Source organism: Alosa alosa, chromosome 21 (assembly GCF_017589495.1).
Source record: "Alosa alosa isolate M-15738 ecotype Scorff River chromosome 21, AALO_Geno_1.1, whole genome shotgun sequence".
NCBI classification, from domain to species: Eukaryota; Metazoa; Chordata; class Actinopteri; order Clupeiformes; family Clupeidae; genus Alosa; species Alosa alosa.
The window spans coordinates 11,410,910-11,435,442 of NC_063209.1; the positions used below are offsets into that span (position 1 = coordinate 11,410,910).

Sequence of the window (24,533 nt, forward strand, 5' to 3'; positions counted from 1 at the left end):
CATTTTTAAAAAACAACATTGGACATAGATATGTTTACTATTTTACCAGACTTCTCATTACTTTTAGTTCCTCCATTCTCGTACTAAACTTGGAACTTTTTGTTAATGTTCAAAACCTTTAAGCGCTCTTTTTGTATCAATGCCAGCCTTAAACTCAAGAGTAAATTTCTTTAATCTTCGCTTTATTTTAACCCTCTCCTTATCTTATTCAAGACTATTGAGACCATCTTGTCAATACCTGATATATAAAGCTTTATTATTGCTACTACCCATGCTAATCAGAAATTCATCCTCTTGCTCTTTCAATATAGGTATATGAAACTGCCCCAATAGGTCATTTCAGTATTTTCTTCCCAGGATTAACGACGACAACAACAGAACAACAAATCTGCCCTGAAACAGAGTGAGGAAAATTCCAAGGTTTTCTTTTATTAAGAGACATCCAGAACATCAGTGGTTTACGGTCACCTGCATGTAATTCAAATCCTTAAAAAAAATTACTGTTTAGAAAATCATTTTGATCAGCGAGACCTCGAACAAGCTGGTATTGGTTCTTTGAATTGTTTTGTTTGTTTTAACAAAATATTTTTTTGTTTCAGCAGGGATTTTTTTTTTTTTTTTTTTTTTCCAGAGTTACATGAACTCAATGTTCCATATTACACTGCTTGGAATGTTGTCAGATGTTCTATTCCTCTTTCTTTATGGACAAATACACTGAAATGAAACAAAAATGAACCCCAATCTGGACAAGAGACGAAAAAGCCAGAAAAACCCACTGCACAGATGAAAAGTCATTAAAAAAGAGATATATCACTCATGTTAAAACTGTTATGGGGTTACAGCAAGGGAGACGGCTTGCAAACTTAAGAGAGGACATCACACACTATTCTTCTTTACACGCAGCTACACTCTTTCTAGACCAGACAAGCTATCAACAATCATGAATGCTGTTTTTTAAAAAAGAAGGAAAAAATAACAGAAAAGGATTTTTTTCTGTGTGTTTGTGTGTTGTGTTTTTATCTTGCTCGCAGACTCTTGATATGATAGCGGCAAAGTCGGGCTGTGTGTGCGCCGACGTTTAGCTTTTTTTCTCTTTTGTTTGTGCTAAAAATCTGTACTGATACTTATAAAATCATCGATAAAAATATTCCTCTGTAATCAATACGCCTTAGAGAGTCGGGGCTACCACACAAGAGAGGCTCGGGCTTTTCCTGGGACTGAGCATGGGCAGGAAAAAAGACGGCAAGGAGGGCAGGAAGTGGAAGAGTAGAAGAAGAAGAAGGGGGAGCAGAGGAGAAATAGAGAGGGAGGGAACAGAGAGAGGTGGCAGTGCTGCTACTCAGACTTGGCTTCCTCCTTGGTTTCTTCAGGGGCTGCCTCGACCTGTTGGAGAATGGGATGGGGAAATTAGTGCATTAAGAATACATTGCAATGCAATAATACATACAGTTAAAATACATTAAGAACTACACAACCTACATTTGATAAAACTTAAAGGCTTCACTAAAGCCTTAATGGGTGGGCAATGCTTTCTTTTGGCACTTAAGTATAACCAGTAACCTAGTGTTTCAACACAATGTCTTTCGCAAATCAGTTATCTGGCAGAGCTGAAATGTCAGTGTAAACTTTGTAAACAGTGTCCATTATCTCAGGCTGTGCTACTTTAGAAAACACTTCTGCACAACTGAAACATGTGTTACTGTCTCAGTACCTCTTACTATCATCCATTCGCTCAATACCATTTGTGAAATTAGACACGCCTGCCCCACATGCCCTGTGTGACATACTCAGGGGCTTACTAATGATACAGCGGGAGGTTGTGATCTCTCTCTCTCTCTCTCTCTCTCTACACACCTCGTCGGTCTTGGCTTCTCCGTTGTTTTCTGCGTGGTTCTCCTCGTTTGCCTCTGGCTCTGTGCTCTCCTTGGCTTTCGCCTTGGTCTTTTTGTCTTCCTTCTTGTCGTTCACTGCCTTGTCCTTCTGCAGATGTGGCCAAACAACAGTCATTAAACACTTTCAGATCATTTGTTTATGTCTTTTGTTCCCCACTAGGGGCAGTGTCATTAGAAACCACACCTTTTAGACTTCATTACACATACACATACATACACACAACAGGTTCCTGATCTGGGTTGATCTATGGTAACAGTGGCTTCAAATGGGAATTCATGCACACAGTACATATGTGTGTATAATATTATATATAGCACTTTACTCTGTACACTATACTCTCTTATACTTATTTTCCTGGGCCTTGTTGCTCTTTTATGCTGCATAACACCATCTAGACTACATTTCAATGACAAATGTCTTCTGAGCATCTGAAAAATCTTTGCAATGATATGAATAATAATGCAATAAATGTAATGACTATGTAAATATGATAGATGTTTTGTATGTATTTTCTAAAGGACAAACAGCTATAACTTTGTAAGCAGTATGTTAATTCCATTGCAATAGCACTGGTTACTTGATTACAAGTTACAACATAATTTTGCCCTGGAAATGGCAAAAAAGTGGTGCAATACTCTGCAAAATTGGACCCACACACACACACACACACTTGTATTTGTGTGTGTGCGCATGTGTGCATGTGTGCAAAGGTTCTGAGGATGGGTTACCTTGGCTGTCTTTTTGGGCTTAGGCTCAGGTTTGGGAGGTGCGGGCTTCTGTTGAGGACGGACAGTCAGAGACACAAATACAAATGCCCCTACTTGTTAATACCACTGTGCTGAACTGGAGCATATTTCAAATTGAATAACAATATTATTGCTTTACAAATCACATCAAGTAGAGAGTGATTGTTTATAAAATGTCATTTTAAATAATGGAGCTGTCAGATATTTCTAAATGCCACAGACATGGGAACAGAGAGATATCGCAAAGGATGCTTGTTTTTCTTACCGCGGATAATCTTGCAGATCTCCTCTGAGGCTGCAGAGACAACAAGATTAAGGCAATTTCTAATTATCAATTAATTACAAAGTCGTTATAATTAATTGCTAAATGATTAAGTGGTAATTAATTAATGACTATTTAATTACCGAATTACTAATCAGTGGGTACTGACATGTGTGCACACTTTTCCAATGCAAATACCATTCTAAACATAAACTTGTAATAACGACCAAAACAAAGCAGTTCCAACAGGTGAGAGAACACAAACCTCTTCCTTTGCCTCTCCATTGGCTCCCTGTGGCAAGAGAGAAAAATAACAACGTAATTATTAATGGACAGTACTTTTACATTATGTAGGCTATTATATTATTATCTACATCATGCGTTTTCCCTCTGTGAAAAACAATCTCAGCACATAGTGAATTTGCAAAGTTTGTGCATGTGAATGCATGACATTCACAACACACCTAATCGACCTAGGCTACTACAACTGTTCACCTGATAGGCTAGCGTGGTCTTGCAACGAATTTAGTGCAGGAATAATCCGTTTAGAAACTGTTTCAAAGGTCTAATATAGCGATGCGTGTGAGGTCTGTAAATAAGTTATTAGCGTCGCGTTGTATTAGCCTCATTTCGGGTGGGATTTGAATGCACAAAGGGATCGTGACACCTTCTGCATCCCCAAACACTATCCCCCGTTCTCAACCAACCCCGGAATTTTTAACACGCCGCTGGGGGAGGGCAACCAAGAGAGGGGGGAGGGGCCGAATTTAACGCTTACATCGCCACCTGGCGAGAAAAAGGCGTCATGACAGCCATCTGGCGACGTGAACAAAGAGAAAAAATATAAATTTATAGGTTTTTAAAGCGTTGTTTGTGGCTTTAAACACCTCTAAGTAAAACCTTATGTTCTTTTACGAATTATGGCGCCGCTTTTGGGGTCATGTGAATGGTCATGTCGATTAGGTAAGCGTTTGTTCTCGCTGCACACAGAGGATAGTCCAAGAGCTGCAAAGCATGGCTGCTTCAGGTTTACCAGCATGGAGACCCAGCTAGACTTCAGACCCTACAGGCAGGACTACACAGCTCTAAGGAAGCCTTCTTTACCGCCACCAGTGTTCGGTGGTTACTGATTTAGTCAGGGAAAAATCGCATTTTAAAAGCACAATGTGTTTCTACGCGTCATGCTAAATTTTGTAAATAAACGGGTTTATAATTAAGACTTCGTTGTGAGGATGGCTTCACAATAAATAGCGAGCTATCAATAGCTGGTTAGGCTTCTCTGATTTCAGAAGCTGAAAGTAACCGTACAAATAGTGAAGTACATACCTTTCTCTTGGGCATTGTGGATTCCTGAAGGGTTTTCTTTAAAATAATACTAAAAAGCACTGCTTTGTTGCAAAGAGTTCACTGCATGTAAAAGGCGAATGTCTCCTTATACGAAGTACTGTAGTAAACACACAGGGACATTAAAGCTAGTGGTTGAATGGGGGGAGGGGTGCGGCTAAGTCGTGATTGATGTGCGCTAGGCCAATCAGCAGTTGCCAGTGAGAGCCCAAGATGAAGGGGAATATCCAAGCCGGTATTTTCTTTACGCGCGAAATGTTTATTGCAATGGAGGGAAGAGATGGTTGTAAGGAAAAATAACATTTAATGGGCTACCTAATATGTATTGCACAAGTCTTTAGAACCAAAAAAATATCCATTTCAACAGCTTTCCTGGACCTGAGGTCATTTAGTCGCAAATGCTTGCCACACGAAGCAGTTGTCTTTTTTATTAATTTACTATATCAATGACGGATCAACAACAACTGCTGAAATGGAAGAATGCGCACAAGGAAGTGCCATTCTGCTATCTTGCCCTTCGTCCAAAATGGCGCCCTTCTTGCTCGTCATATTCTTGTTAGTCGGCTTTTCTAAATTCATTTAGGGAAGAAAAGCCTTTACAAGCGCAAAGAGGGAATGACGCCGGTAGGTGGCTACAGTTCTGCCTAGTGAGAGAAGAATAGCTTGAACCTCTTTGAAATGGTCTGCAGAATGGAGACTCACGGTCGTAACCTAACCCTCAGCACACTCACACACTGTGCATGCCCCGTAGATAAAACACATAAATAGTGCTATGGAAATCTCACATTTAAGGAAATACATTGATGGTGAACGTCGACATTGTGATGATGGAACGTGGGTCAAAGAAATGTTCTCGAGAAACAGCCATTGTGTACGTGCATGAAGTCACGCGACAGATATGTAAACTAACTGAGTCACCAGAATACACCAAGAATCTTACAACACAAATGGCACGCAACATTTAATATAAAAAGTATCCAATTTCTTCGAAATATTTGCTCACATGGCCGTGCAACAATGTTGCACTGTGGGCGTTTATATTCTTCGCCACCAAGGGGCGCCCAACCACAGTGACTTGGATTCGATTGAAAAAATGTCATGCCAAATTCCCCGGTAACAAGGATTATGGGTCTTCTGAACAATGCCCTTTCGGATGAGAACGTGAAAAGCATCCGTGTGGTTGCGTGACAAATGTAAATTGATTAGGCTGAGATTCATAGGATTGAGAAGAAACAGCGATGATTAAAAAAAAGAAGAAAACAGTTTTTGTATAGGATACAACAACCATGGTTATTACAACAGAGATGACATTTAGAGGTGACATTTTGAATTCGTCGGGTTCTGTTTGCCTTGTTTATTATCTCAGTCCGTGATTTGAACAATTCACAATGAGGCCACTGTTTGAAGACCTAGCCCAGTGGCAATACCATTGTAATCATTTGGGTGAAGGTGGTGATGGTAAACTTTGTCCACTAATGGATGACGGAGACTGGAGCGTAGAAAAAGGGGAGGGGGCGGAGTGCTGGGAGGAGGAGAGGCGGAGGCTAAAGAAAATATTGAAGTTCATCAAGGGTTGGGACACAAGCCTCTGCACAGATTGCAGCTGTTACTACTAGAAATTAATTTTCGCAGGAGCTTGTCTGGCTATTCCTTCTGTCTCTGCTTCAGTGCGAGTGTGTTGTCTTTGCTGTCTGCAATCGCTCTGTGTTTTTGGGATTACTATCTCGCCATCGCGCAGGGATTTGCAGAACATGGTGATCAAAGTTTACATAGCATCGTCCTCCGGGTCGACATCGGTAAGAACCTTCACTCAAAGACGCATTGCTTATTCACTTGTATCCTGATATGAGAGGGAACACCACATTTCATAGCAAAGCGAACTGCTGCTGAACCATCATGTAAAATAGCGGAATAGCGAAGCAGCAGCCTGTGTGCTATTCTACATTTGGTTGCAAATAGAATGTTTTTAAAGCCAAGTGTGCTGTTGCCTATTGGACAGATTTGAGCAACTTTACATTGGAACAAACTTTCTTCCTGCACAGTAGCTATTGTGTATTAGGACTCAAAACTGGTTGGGATATTAAGTAGCCAGCCACAATCCTCTGATAAATTGTTCTGCATCACAAGAAAGTTATCCATGTAGGTCTTCAGAGAGAACAGTTTCTCTCTATCAGCCTCTCTCTCTCTTGTAAACCAGTCAGCCAGTAAAGTAGCTGCTCAGTTCTGTGTGACTGTCTAAATAAGGTGTGAAGACTGAAAGTCAATGCTGATCCTGAGCCACTTCCTGATCAGTCTGTGTGTCTGTCACTGTAACTTGAACTAGTGTTGTAGCACCATAGGTCTACAGCAGAAAGAACATCACACACTAGAGAGTCCAAACTATCTCTGTGTGAGACTGAAGTACCAAACGTCCATTTTAAAGTGTGTGGCTCAGATCTCCAGTGTTACAGAGCGTGGGTTAGCTGTAGTGATGTCTGAAAGTTGTGATGCAACCTTTCATGGCCAGCTGGTTCCTCCCCTAACTTTGGGAGTTAAGCAGCACTATGATGCTCAGAGGAGCTGTTACATAACCCCAGTTTAACACATCAATCTTGTGGGGGTGTGTGTGTGTGTGTGTGTGTGTGTGTGTGTGGTGGTGGTGGTGGGAGGGGGGGCAACCCCACAAAAATGAGACCTGTGGGACCCACAAGCAGAAATGCTCAGCCCAGAAGCAGAAATGCCACTGAAAAAAAAAAAATGGAAAACTGACAAAGCTGATAGGGAGCAAAATTATCACAGGCTGCACACACACACACACACAAACACACACACACACAAACACACAACCGCAACTAAGTTTGAGCCTGGGTAGCTTTAAAGTCTCACATCTGTAAGAATGTGCTGTAGTACTGGACCACATTAACAGTTGGTCTTAAAAATGGGCAGCTGATCTACATGGGGCTTTATAGTAAAGTAAACAAAAGTGTTGTTTCATCACTGGTTTCATCACACCCTATATAGCCACCTGGGCCACATGGCCTCTGTAGTGTATACTATAACTTGACCATAACTTTATAAATGTACATATGCATGATGTGGCTTCTTACCAGTTCTGGTTATGCATTCAGCTTACACTTGCAGCCTATTTATATGTGACCAAAATATGGGAAGTTTACGTCAACACAGTCTACTTGAAATGGAAGTGTACATAAACCTATTTTGGGGGTCTCTTTCTTGATATAAAATAGTGTCTGGACAATAGTTATAATTTAAATGATCGTCACAATGTTGAGACGTGTGGAAGATTTCAGTATGTTGGTGGCCTTTTGTAGACTTAACTGTGTCCTGTCCTCATTGGATTTGTAGAGGGACAACTTCAGACTTTCCCCTGCCCATAAATGCATTTACATACTTACAGATGAATAGATAGATAAGCAGTTTGTTTGCCAGACAGAAAGACAGACAAACCTATTGTGTGCTATTGGTGTAGACTAGTATCAGGCCTAGTCCTGTCTAACCAGAACTAAGCCCTAATTGCCTGGAGTGCAACACATACAGCAGGCAAGCGGTCAGAGACTCAGGAATAGCTGTCCTCCTTCCAACTGACTGCACACTGAGGGCAATGAACATCACTCTGTTTACAGCAAAGATTCTAGAACAGAGCTCCGCTCTAGAATCCTTGGTTTACAGGAAGAGGCTGGGAGTGTAGTTCACAGATCTGGAGTGTGCTGCTGTACTGTAGATAGCAAAGGCCTGACCAAACCAAACTTCAATTGAGCCTAATTTGATATTGTCCTCTGACCATCTGGATCTTGTGATGCTTTGTTCAGATGACTTGGCTGGTGGCTTTGTATTCCTTGTCATTGTGAAAGTCATCATGTAACAGCATGTTTTATTTTTAGATGTTATATGAACAGATTGTGAATATTATGGCAAAATTAGGTATCTGTGCCTTGCATTTGTGTCATTTGTATAGTTTGTATATTTGCCTAATAGGCAAATGATTCCAACATTTGTAGTCAGCATGAGTGGTTTAAACAAATTCATGAGCAAATCGTATTTGTGCAGGACAGCCTTTGCGTGTATGTGTGTGTGAGTATAAGTTATGTTTTTATGGGCAAGGTTGCCCAAGTTGTTTTGTGGCTGTTTTTGAAGCCTGGGTTGTCTACAGAGATCACATTTTTTTTTTACAGTGTATTCAAGAACAGGCAGCTAGCGGATGGTGAGGTGATGTTTGCAGTAAGTGACAAAAAGTATGACATCGCTTAGAGCACCTTTAATGTCTTATCTTGAGAGCCATGTTTGCATATTAATACCTGAAAAAATATTATTCCTAGCCTGCCCACATTTTGTAAGATGGAAGATAAGCATATACTGAATACTGGACCATTAAAAGTTTTTACTGCATGCACATTGGTTTTATATATGGCAGATTATGAACAAAGTGCAAAACAGAGTGATATTGAGGTTAAAATTATTATCATTTTTGTAACAACATGACACCAGTCAGTACCTTGACTGCAAAAAATGGTGTAGCCATATCTAAGGTATCCAGAGCGTAGGAACATAGAGAACACTAAAAAGTGTGGTTGCATTTTCTGGTAATTTTCCAAGGACAAAAATGGCATGTAGCTAATAGGAATCTGAAAATCTATATGGGAATAGTTCAGTATTTAATCATGTAAATCTATATGGGAATAGTTCAATATCATGTAAATCTATATGGGAATAGTTCAGTATTTAATCATGTATAGTGTATAAAGTCAAATTGTATGTTACCTTCATGTATGTTACCTGTATGTTACCTTCATAGATTGACTTAGTTATTTACATTGGTATACCTCTGCTTCTTCATTCTTGCTCCTGGGGAACTATCTTGTTCCTGAGGAACTCTATGTAATTATCTGTAACATTTTTTCAAGATTTTCAAGTTCCTAGCTGCCCCACATGCTATTTTAGTCTTTTGAAAATGACAGGAAAATGCAACTTTCCCTTGTTTCATCGTCAAAATCTTTGTGCCCATTATATGTGGACCCATTCGTAATATAGACAAGGTTTGAAAAACCAAATCTGACACCTTACTATTATGGAGACTGCTGGCAGTGCTTAAAATGTTCTAGTCTTTGATTGTAGTTTTTGATTGTCTTTGCAAACTGACATAACAACTCCAGACAATTCTAAAGATCAGATCAGGCTGTCAGAACCACATTTGTCCCCTTACTCCTTAATCTTCAGTAGAGGTGTCATTAATCTGGATACCAACTTCTCAGATAAAGCAAAATGAAATCGTAAATCAGGCAACATAAGCAAGACAGGAAGTGTGTTTCCTCCAGTTTTGATTTTTAAGATACAAGTAACACTGAATGAATCAGCAAACATACAGAGATACAAAATCACCTAAGAGCTCCACATCTGTTATCCCATCCTAAATGCATCCTGTCCTAACACATTGTTGTAATACGTTATTAACCTTGACCAGTAGGTGATGTAAAAGGTGGTGGACCCAGTTTTGAATAGCTTAAAAACGTATTTTTATTTTGTTCAAATTGTATAGCTGTCCTCCATAAAGGTCTATTTGAGTTATAGGTTACCGTCTTTGAAACCTTTACCTATGCAGCTGTGTCAGCCATCAGCTCTGTTTTCTTTAGGTGCTGAGAGCCATCCTTGTTTTCAGCATGAGTCAGCTGTTGTTGTAGGACTGCAGCACTATACTGGATGGCCAAAACAGACATACAAGCCCAGAGGCCTTAGTTTAGAGTTTAAGCCAAAATCCATACTGGCCCCTGAGACCAAAAAAAAAACGCACGTAGCCAAGCTCTCAGAGCCAGGCTGTAGAACAGAGGGCCAGATGGCGAGGAGAGGAAGGTAGGCTATAAGAGGAAGTTTGTGTTTCTCTGCAAAGCATGCACACTGGCCCTGAGAAAGATGGGTGTGTAACCCAAACATGCTGAAAGCACAAGGTCCCATTTTACTCAGAGTTGATGATGTCACCCTATTGGCAGCCCATGCCAGGTCTGTGTCACACTGGAGGAGTCTGAGTCTGACCTCACTAGAAGAAGGGTCAGGGCCTTGACACTCAGTTCTGTAAATATGGAAGGTTGTTAGCAGGCACATTTCTAATTCAGATGACTTGAAATGCTCATGTAAGCCATTATCAGAGTTTGTGTGTGTGTGTGTATGTTTGTGTGCATATGGCTGCTTTGAATGCATAATTGATAGCTAATTCTACAGGTTGGTTTTAATTTAACACCACAGATGTTAAAAACCACAAAATCTAGTATGTAAAAAAAAGTTTGGGAAATATATACATCAAGCCCTGAATCTTTCACTGAGCCAGTCCGGTCTTCAGAAGAAAGGCACTTCCCGATAGGACTGTTGAAGAATCACTTCAGAACTACTAAGACATCACTTAGGAAGCCTGCAATCCAACGATCTGACTGCTCTTTACAACTCTTAAGCGGCCAATTGGCCATAATCTGACCCCTTTGCTCTGTGTATTGGCACAGCTAGTAGACAGACTGGAGAATCAATAGGGCTGGCCAGTAGAGAGCCACTGATGGGTATTGATTGCAGTCAGGCCTAGAGGCTCTGTTGATAAATCCGTTTTTAAGAGACGTGACTCAGCAAATGATATGGGGCAAGACGTCCCGACGTGGTTGTTGTGTTGTGGTGTTGGGTGAATCACACCACGTATTCCCTTAAATAGGGAAGGTTATGGCTGTCTTATCTTGATCAAAAACAGTTTGTCTGGTGTAATAAAAGGGTGCGGCAGTATAATTTGTCTACATACTGTATGGTCACGAGTTATGCAAAGTGCTTCATATGAAAACTCTGAATCATTCATTAACACATGAACTCATTTCGGTCAAGCCTTATTTCCTTGTAAGAAGACTTTTATTTAATTATTTACAGTTAGAACTGTCTGAAACCACATCTTTGACTCCGACTCTATTTACTTAACAGTAAATAATTGTGTATAGAGATATTGAGTGGCACATCCAGAACTTGTGCTCCAGGCAGTCGGATAAATGTTCTGTCAGGAATGCAGGCCCTTGTTTATCTCCACACCCATTTTAATAGGATAAACGAAGCACAATGGCAATTATCTTATAGGGCAGCACAAATACATCTGAGAGTCGGAAAGAGAGAGAGAGAGAGAGGCAGAAAGAGAGAGAGAGAGAAAGAGAGAGAGAGAGAGAGAGAGAGAGAGAGGCAGAAAGAGACAGAAAGAGAGAGAGACCGACCTGTTTTACAAAGAGAGGTGGTGGGAGATGGAGTTTGGCATAGTTCCCTTCCAAATTAATTTAGCTTGGCGTTGGTACAATGGGGGTTTTGTGACAGCGGTCCTTGAGAACAAGAGAGAGACAGAGAGAGAGAAAAAAACAGAAAGAGAGAGAATGAGAGAGCAGAAATGAGGGGAAAGCTGTCCTGTCCTCGCACTCTTTCACAGGAAAAGGTTGTGCAATAGAGTTGCCCTGTTCCCAGCAGACCCACCTCAATTGAAGTGCAACACAGCAGCTGTGTCTTTTTCACTCCTTCATGCAAGTGCTCGCCACATCACCCATCAACGTAATCAAACTAGCAAGCTTTGCATTCGGCCCGACCTCTTGGACTCACATTTGGAAATATTTGCCTTCTGAAGCCAGTATGCAAAGTCTAATTTGTTTGTCTTTGGGGAGTAATGGGATTGGCAAGCAAAGGATGCTGATCGTTGGCTGTACACACGCCCAACCCTCTCACCCTTCCCAGTGCACTACAACCTGCAACCTTTGAAATGCTGCAGCTGACGTGGTATAGCATGCTTTCCTCCTCCACCCATCTGTGTGGGGATGTCTGTCTCTTTCTTCCCCGTGCTGTTTGGGTGATTGTTTGGGAGTAGCGGCAGCCGGGCCAGCTGAGCTGACATGGGCTTGAGTACTCTCAGCTGGCCATATTTGGCGTGGGTTTGACCATCTCCCTCCTCCCGGCTGTGAGCCTCACGGGCAGATCTCCCCGGCTTCCGACTCTCCTTCTAAGGGCATTCTTCTCTGAGTCAGGCACTCCTTTCCCCTTACACTGAGTCCAAGTGCAGACGTACATAGGCCTGTGCATTGCAGTGTCTGAAACATTATTAGCTTCTAGAGCTTTATGTGCCTTCTAAAGGGATTCTCTGTCCTCTCCCACCTGAACTTTCTGCCCTCATCTTTATATTCTTGTTTTTTTTCTCTCTCTGTTTCTCTCTCAGTTTCTTATTCTGTCTCTCGTGTCTTTCTGTTTCACTGGTAACTCCTCATTGACATCCTATTTTTGGTGACACAAGCAAGCACACCCAGACTGTCAAGCCACCATTTCCTCTTTGTCGTTTTCCGCTTTATCTTCAGGTTGAAGGGTGTCACAGTCAGGCTTTTGTTTGCCGCTCGTTCAGCGTTCTGCCTTGTCTACCCCCCCCGAGCCTCTCTGCTGCTGCCTCTTTCTGAAAAACTGAGAAAGTCGGAGCGAAGAGATTACAAAAAAGGAGGCCATTCATCTCCCTGCATTCCATGGGACAGATCGGGTCATAAATAAAACAAACGAAGCACCGAGTATTTCGCTGACATGAGAGGATTTCCTGGCTCCTCTCTCGCACTCTGGAGGCCTGTGGGTAGCTCTGGCGTTACCATAATCGTAATGATAATAATTGCTTGCATTCCTCTGCAAATGGTTTTATCCAGCGTGACGCTGCTGCTGGCTAAAACTCGGCTGATGCTGGGCCGGAGAGAACGAGGTCAGGCGCTGGAGTAAAGGTGTTACGTTACAGCAGTGAAAGTACTGCAGATTAATGTTCAACCACCGCTCAGCCACCAAGCCAAATGTGCAACCTATCCTGACTCATGGTGAATGAACTCAGTAGTCATGTTTACAGCATAGAGACTCTCTGCGGAGCTGTTTGTAAACGGTCAAAAGGTAAACAAACTTGGAAGTGAGCAAATGTAGGGGCCACAATTCAATGGCACCTATTTTGTTTATATGCAGTTGTTACAAATGAGGGAGAGAAAGTAACATGGATTTGTTCTCACACAAGAAACTACAGAAGTGTAGAAAAGCACCATTGCTTCACAGCATGCGGTGAAAGGAAGAAGTTAGGCTCAGCACTGAGAAATAGACTGACTTCCTTCCTCTCAACTGTAACACTTCTCCTCAGATAAGAGCCAAAACAGTCACAAAGCACTGAAAAGTAGACTGTGACCTTTATATGAGGCCAGTCCACCTCCATAAAATGTTACTGGACTTGACCCACTTCAACCTGATATTACATAAATGAATATAGGAATTTCTGACTGAATAAGTGTTCAATTTAATGCAGTACATACTGCTGAACAAAGTACAAAACATCTGAAGTTAACATTTAATCTTCAGATGTCAAAGCTACTTTCAGCTGACATTTGATGGTGAGAGTTGTGGGTGTGATAGGAATGGATTGTTCTGGGAGCCCAGAAGGTCACGGTTAGGAGTAAAAAACACCAATCATGCATAAGACATAGGGCCGGTTTCCTGTACATGATCACTGTCTGAAGCTAAAAGGGAATGTCCACTGAGGTTTTAGTCTAGGACTAGACTTAATCCATGTATGGGAAACTGGCGCACAAGGTTTAAGAGAAGAGTAAGGGAAGTGGCTGGTGACTTGGGTCTTCTTATATTGTGTCAATGTAAAATTCCCCATCTCTTCCCCTACATTGCACTCCACAGATCAAGAAACAGCAGCAGGATGTCATGGGATTCCTGGAGGTCAACAAGATCCAGTTCGAGGAGTGTGATATCGCCAACAGTGAGGAGAACAGGAAATGGATGCGGGAGAACGTGCCGGTAGAATCCAGACCCACTACGGGAAACCCTCTGCCTCCTCAGATCTTTAATGAAGAACGATATTGTGGGGTTAGTCCAAGGCATCAAAATAAATATTACCCGTCATCTCTGTGTTCATGAACTATACGTTTGCCTGTGTGTGTGTGTGTGTAGAAATCTTTTGTTTTTTATATTATTGTTGTTGTTATAATGTTGTTACATCTTGGCTTTGGTTCCTACACTTACACATTGTCAGCTAAGAATTAGCAACATAAATAAATTTGTTTTTGCAACATTTTTTTTTTCTTTCTCAAAAGTGCACTTGCACCTTGTTAATTTTTAGCTGACAATATTTTGAAGATGCTACAGTATCTCTTAACATAGCCAGGCGTAGCTGATCTTTCCAATTTTCAATTTCACACAAAATCTCCATATTCTCAGAATGATGAATTTCTTGGCCATTTCATGCTAAAACGTCAACTCAGTTGAAATTTAGCTGCTGATTGCAGAGCCAGTGACATTTTTTCACGTGTTGGCTCACAGCAAGTGAGCCCAAGTAGTCAAAAAATGCAAGCCTTGCAGCATCTTTAATCAATTTAAATTGGATAATCAACAACACATCACTCATGACATGATGAATATCCTACTCGAGGCGATGGTAAGGTTTAGAAGCACAAACATGAAATCAATAATCATTCTCAATATCTAGCTTATGGAATATGAAGCTCACTTCACCCTGTTCTTTGTTTGCTACTGAAGCTGTGAAGAGGAACTGGTTGTATTTGTGTCAGTGAGTGAGCTAGAACTATCTGTCCATGAGCCTTTATTCAGTGTTTGTTTGCTTTACCTTTGCATTAGTCCTGCATAAGTATGAATTAGACAGCTGGTATGTAACAAAATCTGTGTATATGAAAATGAAAACCCGAGCAGCATTGAATTTCACAGACAATAGAGATGGCTAACCTAAGGACAAACACACCTGCTATGAGAGAATGGATACACATCCACTCCACATGACTTAAGTTTGGTGTGTTTGAACACACACACACACACACACACACACACACACACAAATGGGTGTCTCTTTTTACCAAGGTAGGCAAATTCCTGGTCTGTTAGTGCTACCACAGGCTACTGAACAACAATCAACTGAGCTCAATCAGAATCACTCAGGATACACTGATCATCTACAGTTGCTGACATATTGATTGCTCTCTGTTAGTGTGCTAAGCTAAAGAAATCAAAAGGAAATGTGCTGTGATTTTTCCATAAACACCGTTTGCATTCTCTGCTCTATTTTTCAGAACTATGAGGACTTTTTTAATGCCAGAGAAGACAACATTGTCTATGCATTTCTAGGCTTGATTGCTCCACCGGGGTCAAAGGTGAGGGTATTGCTGTCTGTTTGAATCAGCTCACTTTTACTCTTACAGTGTGGAATGTTCCCCAATTCCCCACACATATACGCACGCACACACACACACACACACACACACACACACACACACACACACACACACACACACACACACACACACAAATCACAGAGGCACAAAGCTAATTTTTATTCATACAGTGTGGACACATGCTAAACCCCAAACAGAAACTGTAGCCTACATGTGTTCACTAGCAGCATGCATGCACAGACACACACACACACACACACACACACACACACACACACACACACACACACAGCCCTCCCCTATGGCAGTCCTTCATCCAAGCGGTGTGTGTGATCAGAGCAGTGTGAAGGGAGCTGGACACAAGTCCTGGCAGCAACAACATTAGGCCCAATGGGAACTGGCAGACCAGACCGCTGCCCACTGGGGAGACTGCTCGTCCCCACAGAGAACTGGGCAAATGTGTGTGTGTGTGTGTGTGTGTGTGTGTGTGTGTCTGTTTGTATGTCTATGTGTGTAAGGGCTCTGTCTAGCACTGGGAGGCAGATCGTTAATTAAGCTGTGTCTCATAAAGGCTCACGCATCAATAGGTCCAGCATCCTGCCTGTCTGTCTGCCACCACTACCAGAGTGTGTGTGTGTGTGTGTGTGTGTGTGTGTGTGTGTGTGTGTGTGTGTGTGTGTGTGTGTGTGTGTGTAAGAACGAGACCATAAGCTCTCACAGTCACATAGCCCTCTGCTGCCCCCCGACTGCTCAGTCTGGTATTGCAGTGGGTGGGGCATTGTGAGCTGTGGTGGTAAAGAAAGGCCTTTTTTGGCCCTTCTGTTCACCTGCTATGGCTCATTGTTTATGCAGGAGTCACTGCAAGCAATGTTATGCTTCCTTGCTCTCTCTTACACACACACATATACCCAAAACACATTTAATGCTACAATATGCTGCCAGATGTGCTGCTAACTGAGCGTTGGTGCTGCTAACTGACCATTGGTTATTGGTGCTAATTATGGTCTGTCTCTGCTCCACTCTCCCTCACTGGGTTTCCTAAGTGATGAGTCCATCACTGTTGTTTTCCCTGATTTTAGAATTCAAGTATAAATTAATATATATTAATTAAATTAATAAAATTAATGAAATTAATAAATAAATTCATAAGGCCAACATTGCAGGATGTATAATAGCAAACAGAAGCATGGCCCCCTTTAGAAACAAGGGATATCAGATGAAAAGAAATGACGTGCTGTATTATAGAAGTATACATATCCACAGCACATCCACATACATATCCACAGCACTTTAATGTGGATGTGGTTTTAACCTAAATTGCAGTCTTACCTGATCTATAAGTCCTGTACTGGTCTTACCTCAGTTTCTCTCCTCTCTTTCACAGGAGGCGGAGGCTGCCGCTAAGAAAGGACTGCAGTAGTCTCTTTCTTTCTTTCTCTCTCTATCCCGGCGCCTTTTCACTCCTATCTCTCTATCCACCCACCGCGCTGTCGCTGATGTTTCTGGTACTGCAGCTCAGCCCAGGAGAACCTCTCCACTCCAACCTGCATCTACAAACAGATCCTGAACAAGAAAAAGAAATCACATAGGCTTAGCATCTGCCCCAGTTTGAGCAGGCCTACATTCCTCCGTAACAATCCTCTGTGCTGTTGTTTCTGTCACTAAACATGAATGCCTTCTAACGTTGTTCACACGTGTTATTGTTTGTCTGTAGAGTAGAAACGCAGGTAATAGGGCTAACGGATAGTATCATGTAGCTTTTATTAGCGATTCGGTTTTCTTTTGTCCACCACCGTCCATGATTGTCAGAATAACTACCAATAATGAATGTGTGTTTTGGTGAGCTTATTCAGTCAGACAACAATATGTGGTCAGACTTCCAGACTAGTAAAATCATGTGTATGTCCTGTTACCTGTGACACATTGTATTAAGGATACAAGACCTAGTGCCTCTATCAAAACAATGCGCAATCCGTTGAATATTTGTAGCATTCAAATAAAAAAATAATAAAAAAGAGTGAAAATTAACCCTTTGCTTGTAATAACACCTGGGACTGGTCCATACCTAAGCATTTAGTAGAAGTCAAAGGGCTACTATGACAATGATATGTAACAGTCTCTCCAGTTTGACCAGGTCCTGGTCACATTGGAGCCGACTGCGGTAGTCTTAATTGTGCTTTTTGTACGAATATTTTTGTGTATATCACTATGTGTCTATTTTGCTTCTGTTATTTGTACTCTCTTTGTTAATTGTGCACAATTTTCTACTTGATGGGGAAATAGAAGAAAGAATGATAAAATACAACGAAGATGAAGAACATGCCAAAAAAATGAATGAATATGTTATGAAAGGGAGCAGAGAAATAAAACATGGTATTGTGATCTGAGTGTTATGTCTCTTGTCTTGTATTGCTGACTTTCCATTGAGGAGCCGAACTAGCAGGCCCTGTTCGACAATGTCATCCTACATATTTTGGGAACCACTGCTGCCATCCTTGCTTCTGGTATTAATGGTTTTTGTGGTAATCTCTCTCTTGTCAAGTTAAATCTGGGAACAGTAAATTATGTTTTTAGTAGATAACTTTTCCCAGAATTGTCACCATTTACACACAGATGTAAGGCATGAACTATCCGACCAAATGTTCTGAGTGGAAAAAAGTATTATTGTCTCGGCATTAAGGGGAATACCTGAAGTATTCATGGGTGTTTTATATAGTGTAAAAAGGATAGTCATACTTCCTGATATACAGTATTTCTCAATAATAGTTCTCAAACTATTCAATGTAGATCTTGTACACAGTTTGTAGAGTGTATGAATATTAGGAACATTTCCATTCATATTGTTTCAGTTCAGTTAAGTTACAAGGAATGTGATGGAGGATTGTCTTGTTTATTTGTAAATAAAAGTAACATGTTTAGTCCATGGCAGATGCTTAAATGTCATTCTGATTCTACATTACAACTTGAACTTTCGTTTAAGTTGAAATGCCTCCCACAGCTCTGGCTGTGCTCACTTCCTGTTTTCAGAATGGAGAAAGAGGACCTTCTGGTGCTGGGGGAATCTCTGTTCCGTCCAAGCATGGTTAAGACATGGATTAAGAGACCAAAAGCAACCAAGATCTGACAGTCAACAATGGTGTGATATTCATCTTGTTACCTTATCAACAACAGGTAAGATGGTCTGCTGGTATGTGTTTTATTACAGGCAACCTAATGAGTCAAGATACAGTCAATTATTATTGAGCTTTACGCAATAACATGCTGCTTTCTGAGTCAAGAATGTATTCTTAATAAGTTAGACCAGATGCTATGACATTGCATAATATCCACCACATTATTACATAACCCAAACGGCTGATCATGAAAAGATAGAGTACATGCCATTATGTTGCAATAATATTAAAGCAAACAGATTTTATAGCCCATTTTACTGTTATCCACACAGATTCTTCAACATTTTACACCATCTCTGCTTGCACCTCCTCTGTGAGTTTATTTGGACGTGCCAATGCTTGCAGAGGGTTTCTTGAGAGTCCTGTGCTATAAAGACAGCACAGAGTCTGGCCCAGATGCTCATGGCTTTTCTTCTACTCAATCTATTCACTTTGAGTGGCCAGGTGGACATCAGAGACACAAACAAGCGCAGAGAGGTGAGAGCCAATGATTTTACTGGACATGTTTTCTTTCAAGTTTGATCTAACATTATACGGAGTCAACACATCCCGGGGAGACATGAGAGTGTTTTTTGGCCCACAAAGGTTGTTTTGTGATTTTGTTTTTGATGGTAAATATGCTTGGCTTTTAATTGGCCGCTGTGGGAAATCCCCTACCTATAGCACAAGGAATTTAACACCTATCCTGTATCCTATATCTGAAATAGGTCAAAAAGGATCAATAATGATATATATGGTTTTGGTTTGCTTTAAGTCACAGTATTTTCAATGTTGTCTTCCAATAAAGCTGTTGCTCTGAAAGAGGAAGTGGAGCAGGTGGATTTTGAGCTGGGTACAGTCCAAAGCATGGGTGGTGGTGCTGTATCCATCCCGAAACCCACAATCTTCCGCTCCAGCCCTGAACCTTACCCCAGATGTACACCCCAGGGGCCACTGCAGCCCACGAGTCTCTATACCCAGTTCTGCTCCAGTCTGCCCCAAAGGGGCCAACAGCAGACGAACAATGATTTCAGAGAGCAGGATGACTACAGACCTGGTGAGGATGCCCCTGCGCTTCCCCTGATAGACCCCATAAGGCGGAGGTTGGAGGCAGTTGCACCGGACCACGGTTACCTTGCAATGGACAGCAGCATCACTCTCCAGGGTGGTGAGCCTTTGACCAACTCCATGCTGAACGGCTACCTGGAGAGCAAGCTGACGGAGGTGTACAGTCAGTATCTTCAGGAGAGGCTGGTACGGCCAGGCACATCCCCTAGATGGAGCCTCCTGGCGCCACTGCCTCCGGGATATGTAGTTCAGCAGCTCAGTCACCAGGTGGCGCTGGAGCAGGGCCTGGAGGTGGATGAGGCTCGTAGCCTAGTGCTCAGCTACATGCACACCCAGGGAGGGGACAGTAGGGCTGTCAGCTCCCATTTCAGCTCCCCGGTCCTACGGATCTCAGAGCTGGAGAAGTGACCCATGCAAGACCTACACATGCCTTGATAATCTCATGTCAAATCACAGAATCTTCTCTGTCATTACTATCATTTGGTCATCTGCCTCATTCCTGTCTCTCTGATCTGGAGCAAGTTGTGGACTACTGTGTTGAATGCATTTAACCTTATATTGACATAATTTCAGTGTTAGTATAATAAATAATATAAAACAAAAAGAAAGATATTTACATTTCTTTCAATATATTTTCTTCACTATGTTTACATTTAAGGAAGCCATTTTAGTGCCTATTACAATGATATAGCGGTGGGTACAGTAACAGTAAAGTTCAGTCCCGACGCCTTGATGGGCGCTAGCACCCATACATAGTGTTTCAGCTTGGTGTAGGAGCGTTTCAGCTTGCCACTCATAGATTCCATTTGAGGATAAAATGCTATATTAGAATGTGTCGCCAAGAATTTTAATGAGGAATTAACAGTATTATCTCAAAATCCCATAACTAACACAGTATAATTTTTGAGTCACCTGTTCATCTAGTAAATTAAAGGGAAGTTCTGGAGTTAAACAACCTGGGGTCTACAGTATTTGTGGTTGATAACTGGTTCGTTTTGGAGCAAAGTTATGTTACGTTTACGTTTTGAGACCATTGTTTCCATTAGCAACAAAAGGATTTATAACGAGTTGCAGCGGGCACACACACACGTCAAAAGAAATCGTATTTTCAAACCACTGACAACTTTGGCGGAAGTATCCATAGAGTTCCTACAGATAAACCGAATTGCAAACGTTGAAAGTGAACAGAGAGGCTATGATAAGGAGGGTTTCTGAAGGCAACACGTTGCGTTCATGGGCATCGGAAAAACCTTTTTCCCAGTGAAAACGTCATCATTCACGTCACTTCATGTGGGAATCAGAGGTGGGAACTGGGGCTAGATTTTGCTAACAGAGTTTCCCAGTTAGGGGCTCGTCATCACTTTTGTCGTCACGTTGTAGTTCGTTTGTAGTACATGTGGCCTTTTTATGTCCAACAGTTTTAATGTGAACTTGGGAATTTGTCGTTTTTGTCACTTGAAAGCTGCATATTTATTTTCACAAGTGTCTTACACTATATTTTTAAGCAAATACAGTTGTTATTTAAGATTAGTGAGCGTATATTTTAACCTTTGTTAGTCAAGTCATTTTATTTGTATAGCACATTTAAATGAACAACAGTTGACCCAAAGTGCTTTACAGGTTAGAGCAGGGAAGGCAGAATCAATATGCCTTGAAGATACATAGACAGGTGTGCAAGACCCCATGAATATAGTTAAATAATGTAAAATAGAATAAAACAGGGCAGCCGTGGCCTACTGGTTAGCGCTTCGGACTTGTTACCGGAGGGTTGCCGGAACGAACCCCGACCAGTAGGCATGGCTGAAGTGCCCTTGGGCAAGGCACCTAATCCCTCACTGCTCCCGAGCGCCGCTGTTGTTGCAGGCACTGCGCCGGGATTAGTGTATGCTTCACCTCACTGTGTGCTGAGTGTGTTTCACTAATTCACAGATTGGGATAAATGCAGAGACCAAATTTCCCTCACGGGATCCAAAAAGTATATATACTTAAAACAAATTTAAAAAGATAAAGTTTAAAGAGGTTTACACAAAGCATAAACATAAATTAAAAGACTATATATATAGTACACATAAATACACACACACACACATATATATATAAAAGACTATAAAATACACATATTTGTATATAATATATACAAATACGGAAAATATATAACATTTCAAACAAAGGATAAAACAAAAAGGCATAAAAAGGAATTAAAACGAATTAAAAGCGAGAGAATAAAAGTGTTGTAGTGTATGGAGATACACTAATAAGTAAACGGTGTATTTAAAGTTAAAGGTATTTGTTATGTGACCCTTGACCCCATGTGTTATTGGAGGCTGTGTTGCATAAAGGTAAGCGCGCCACTCTGGTGCGCTCTCTTGAGAAAAGACCAAGCCAGAGGTCATGGTTATGAGTTCTAGTGTCTGCTGTAGCTATCCATGTTACCTCAGTTAGCAAATAAAGAGGAAGATCCACAGAACAGCTATAGTTGTATATTGCAGTCCTTTTGTAGATACATGACAACTTTGGCGACGAGGATGGGATCTTCCTCTTCTTTTTATGTGCAGCGGGTGACTCCCGTCCTGACCGGTAACATTAGCAGCTAGATTTTTTAAAAAGAGGCTATCTGCTTAACGCCATGGCACTTTACAGTACAGATATTGGACTGCAGTTCGACGAAGCAGCATAAACGTTCAAAAATTATGAGGAGAGACTTTTACCATTTTTTGTCTGCTAACAAGATTGAGCAAGACAGAAGAAGAGCTGTATTTTTGTCAGTAGTTGGACCAAAGAACTTTGCCTTGCTGAAGGATTTGATTTCTCCTAAAGGTTTCAATGAACTCTCCCTCACAAATTTGCTAGAAACATTGAGCAATTTTTACACGGCAAAGAAGAACATATTGGCGGAAAGATTTGCTTTTAGAAGCCGACGACAACAGGCTGGAGAGAACTTCGTAGATTACATTGCTAGCCTAGAAAGGCTAGCGTCTACATGCGATTTCGGCGCGAGCCTTGAGGAGCAACTCCGAGATCAGTTTGTGTGTGGAACATCTAGCCAAGAGCTGCGTCGAAAGTTACTGAATGCCACCACTGGCGAGGGACTAACATGGCAAAAGATGGTCGAATTAATGAACAATTTCGAATGCACAAATTCAGGACTGGACAGTATGCAGAGGGGACGGTCGTCTGTGCATCTGCGAACAGACCACGTCGGAGTGCGGAGACCACGAGAGCCCAGGACTGAACGGAACCAGAGGGAGGTCAGCGACAGTCAGCAGGAATGCTACAGGTGCCTTGGGAAAGGACACAGACCAGGGAACTGCCGCTTCAAAGACTTCCAGTGGAAAGAATGGGCATCTGGAGCGAGCCTGCCGGAACCAGGGTTCCACCGCTGGAAAGGACCGGGGGATGCGGTTTTCGGAACATTCATCTGCACAACCGCCTCGGACCTAAGGGGGGCCGGAGGTGAACTTTGTGGACCAGGCAGACGCAACTAGCGAATCAGAGCCAGAGACTTTACTGAACAGCGGACTGATGAGACTGTATACAGGAAAGACTGTGAGTGAGTATGTGAAGCCTTACAATGTGATGGTAAAATGTAATGGTGTTAGAATGTACATGGAGGTAGTGCTGGGCGGTATAACCAAAAATGTATATCACGGTATTTTTAAAAATTCTTACGGTTTCACGGTATATGACGGTATTTTTTTCCCATGCATAATCAGATGTTCACAGCATTTTCTACAGGTTGAGAGAGGAATTGCTGCAGTACATTGACTAAGGATGGTCTATTTTACTGTCATGAATAACTCCACACTAGTGGTAATGCAGTTTTGCATGGCCCCAGAAAATGATGCTGTTTACAAAGAGCCAATCATGATTCTAATGCATCAGAATGCAAAGACAATTGCAGTCAAAATACAGAACTTTTACTGTGCAAATTTCACAAACATCTTGTATAAAACCAATACAAAAAGTAGTGCAACTTGCAATAATTATACTTTTTTGAAAATGATACAATATAAAATAAAACCTCTCTGCTAATATGCTTACTCTGACAAATAGGCCTATTAGAAACATGCCTTATTGTTATTGTGTGGTTTGCATGATGTTAGTGGAAGGCTAACGTTAACTTCATGTGGATGTGGATGTCTTGTTAGCCTGCCATGAGCTTCGGTTCGGTTCGCTAGGCAAAACATTAACAAAAAAGTTAGTTTTGGTGCACCGATGACAGTCAGGCTCATTTCTAACTAGCCAGCTAGTTTTGCTCAGTTCATGTCTATAACATGCTTCACTTGCTACCTGGATAATTTCAGCGAATATTCTTAAGGTGAGATGAATGATAAGATCATTAAACTTCACTGTGCTCGGTGGGTTGCTAACTAACGACATCACCTAGCCAGCTAGTTACAACTGTTGAAAAATCTCAATATAATTTTTGTGACGGTAAATCCCTTTAAATCCAGTATCCCTTAACGTTTTTCCTTAACTAAAGAAACAATTTAAGGTATTCTGTGCAACACCCTTAAATAAACCCCTTACCTAAGGAGAAAGTAAGCCTTAAGGGTCATACTTCAGGGGGAAAACTTAAGGTGTTTTGTGTTTACCCTCACAGTCGCACCATGCGTGCGTGTGAAAAAAGTCCCGTCGGAAACACTGTCGCGCGTGCGGCGTTCCAAACGTTGTGTAATCAAATACACTGGTATGGCGGTATATTAAAAATTCATATCATAACGAAAATATACACCGGAATACGGTGTGAACCGGTATACCGCCCAGCACTACATGGAGGTAGATACCGGGGCAGCGATGTCAGTTATCTCAGAGAACTTGTATCGATCTAAACTGAAGGGAGTGACCTTGCAACCGTGTGACATTACATTAAGAACATACA

At 41.5% G+C, this 24,533-nt stretch overlaps 4 protein-coding genes across 5 annotated transcripts in view; 3 read left to right on the plus strand and 1 right to left on the minus strand.

Annotated features, from left to right (window-relative positions):
• Positions 1-404: 404 nt before the first annotated feature.
• LOC125286381 (non-histone chromosomal protein HMG-14A-like) lies at positions 405-4,385 on the minus strand. Of its 2 annotated transcripts, none has more exons than XM_048231425.1 (6): positions 4,228-4,385; positions 3,167-3,193; positions 2,905-2,934; positions 2,622-2,666; positions 1,855-1,980; positions 405-1,383 (listed from the first exon to the last, which is right to left on the minus strand). In XM_048231425.1, exons 1-6 carry the CDS (start codon positions 4,240-4,242, stop codon positions 1,336-1,338), a joined length of 291 nt encoding a protein of 96 aa, XP_048087382.1. In that variant the 5' UTR covers positions 4,243-4,385; the 3' UTR covers positions 405-1,335. The 2 variants fall into 2 exon arrangements, with proteins under 2 accessions (XP_048087382.1, XP_048087381.1); XM_048231424.1 differs by having other exon boundaries at positions 2,622-2,669.
• A 1,413-nt stretch (positions 4,386-5,798) lies between these two features.
• On the plus strand, positions 5,799-17,818 carry sh3bgrl (SH3 domain binding glutamate-rich protein like). The gene is made up of 4 exons (XM_048231426.1): positions 5,799-6,041; positions 13,930-14,115; positions 15,330-15,410; positions 16,816-17,818. Exons 1-4 carry the CDS (start codon positions 5,997-5,999, stop codon positions 16,849-16,851), a joined length of 348 nt encoding a protein of 115 aa, XP_048087383.1. The 5' UTR covers positions 5,799-5,996; the 3' UTR covers positions 16,852-17,818.
• A 495-nt stretch (positions 17,819-18,313) lies between these two features.
• On the plus strand, positions 18,314-20,208 carry LOC125286644. Its single transcript, XM_048231855.1, has 3 exons — positions 18,314-18,602; positions 18,877-19,081; positions 19,392-20,208. The coding sequence occupies exons 2-3, from the start codon at positions 18,940-18,942 to the stop codon at positions 20,057-20,059; spliced, it is 810 nt and encodes a 269-aa protein (XP_048087812.1). The 5' UTR covers positions 18,314-18,602; positions 18,877-18,939; the 3' UTR covers positions 20,060-20,208.
• A 2,598-nt stretch (positions 20,209-22,806) lies between these two features.
• Positions 22,807-24,533, plus strand: part of LOC125286851 (sodium/hydrogen exchanger 2-like) — a 42,125-nt gene continuing 40,398 nt past the window's right edge. The window contains exon 1 of the mRNA XM_048232161.1: positions 22,807-23,104. Coding sequence (XP_048088118.1) covers positions 22,807-23,104 — 298 coding nt within the window. The remainder of the gene's footprint in view (positions 23,105-24,533) is intronic.

Bases quoted from the DNA above. Each gene is read 5' to 3' on its own strand.
- LOC125286644 (XM_048231855.1), top strand. From the start codon at position 18,940: ATGCTTGCAGAGGGTTTCTTGAGAGTCCTGTGCTATAAAGACAGCACA. The intron at 19,082-19,391 runs GTGAGAGCCAAT...CTTCCAATAAAG, and splicing joins ACACAAACAAGCGCAGAGAG to CTGTTGCTCTGAAAGAGGAA.
- sh3bgrl (XM_048231426.1), top strand. From the start codon at position 5,997: ATGGTGATCAAAGTTTACATAGCATCGTCCTCCGGGTCGACATCG. The intron at 6,042-13,929 runs GTAAGAACCTTC...TGCACTCCACAG, and splicing joins CGTCCTCCGGGTCGACATCG to ATCAAGAAACAGCAGCAGGA. The intron at 15,411-16,815 runs GTGAGGGTATTG...TCTCTTTCACAG, and splicing joins TTGCTCCACCGGGGTCAAAG to GAGGCGGAGGCTGCCGCTAA.
- LOC125286381 (XM_048231424.1), bottom strand. The intron at 1,981-2,621 runs GTAACCCATCCT...CCACATCTGCAG, and splicing joins AGCCCAAAAAGACAGCCAAG to AAGGACAAGGCAGTGAACGA. The intron at 1,384-1,854 runs GTGTGTAGAGAG...ATTCTCCAACAG, and splicing joins GAGAAGCCAAGACCGACGAG to GTCGAGGCAGCCCCTGAAGA.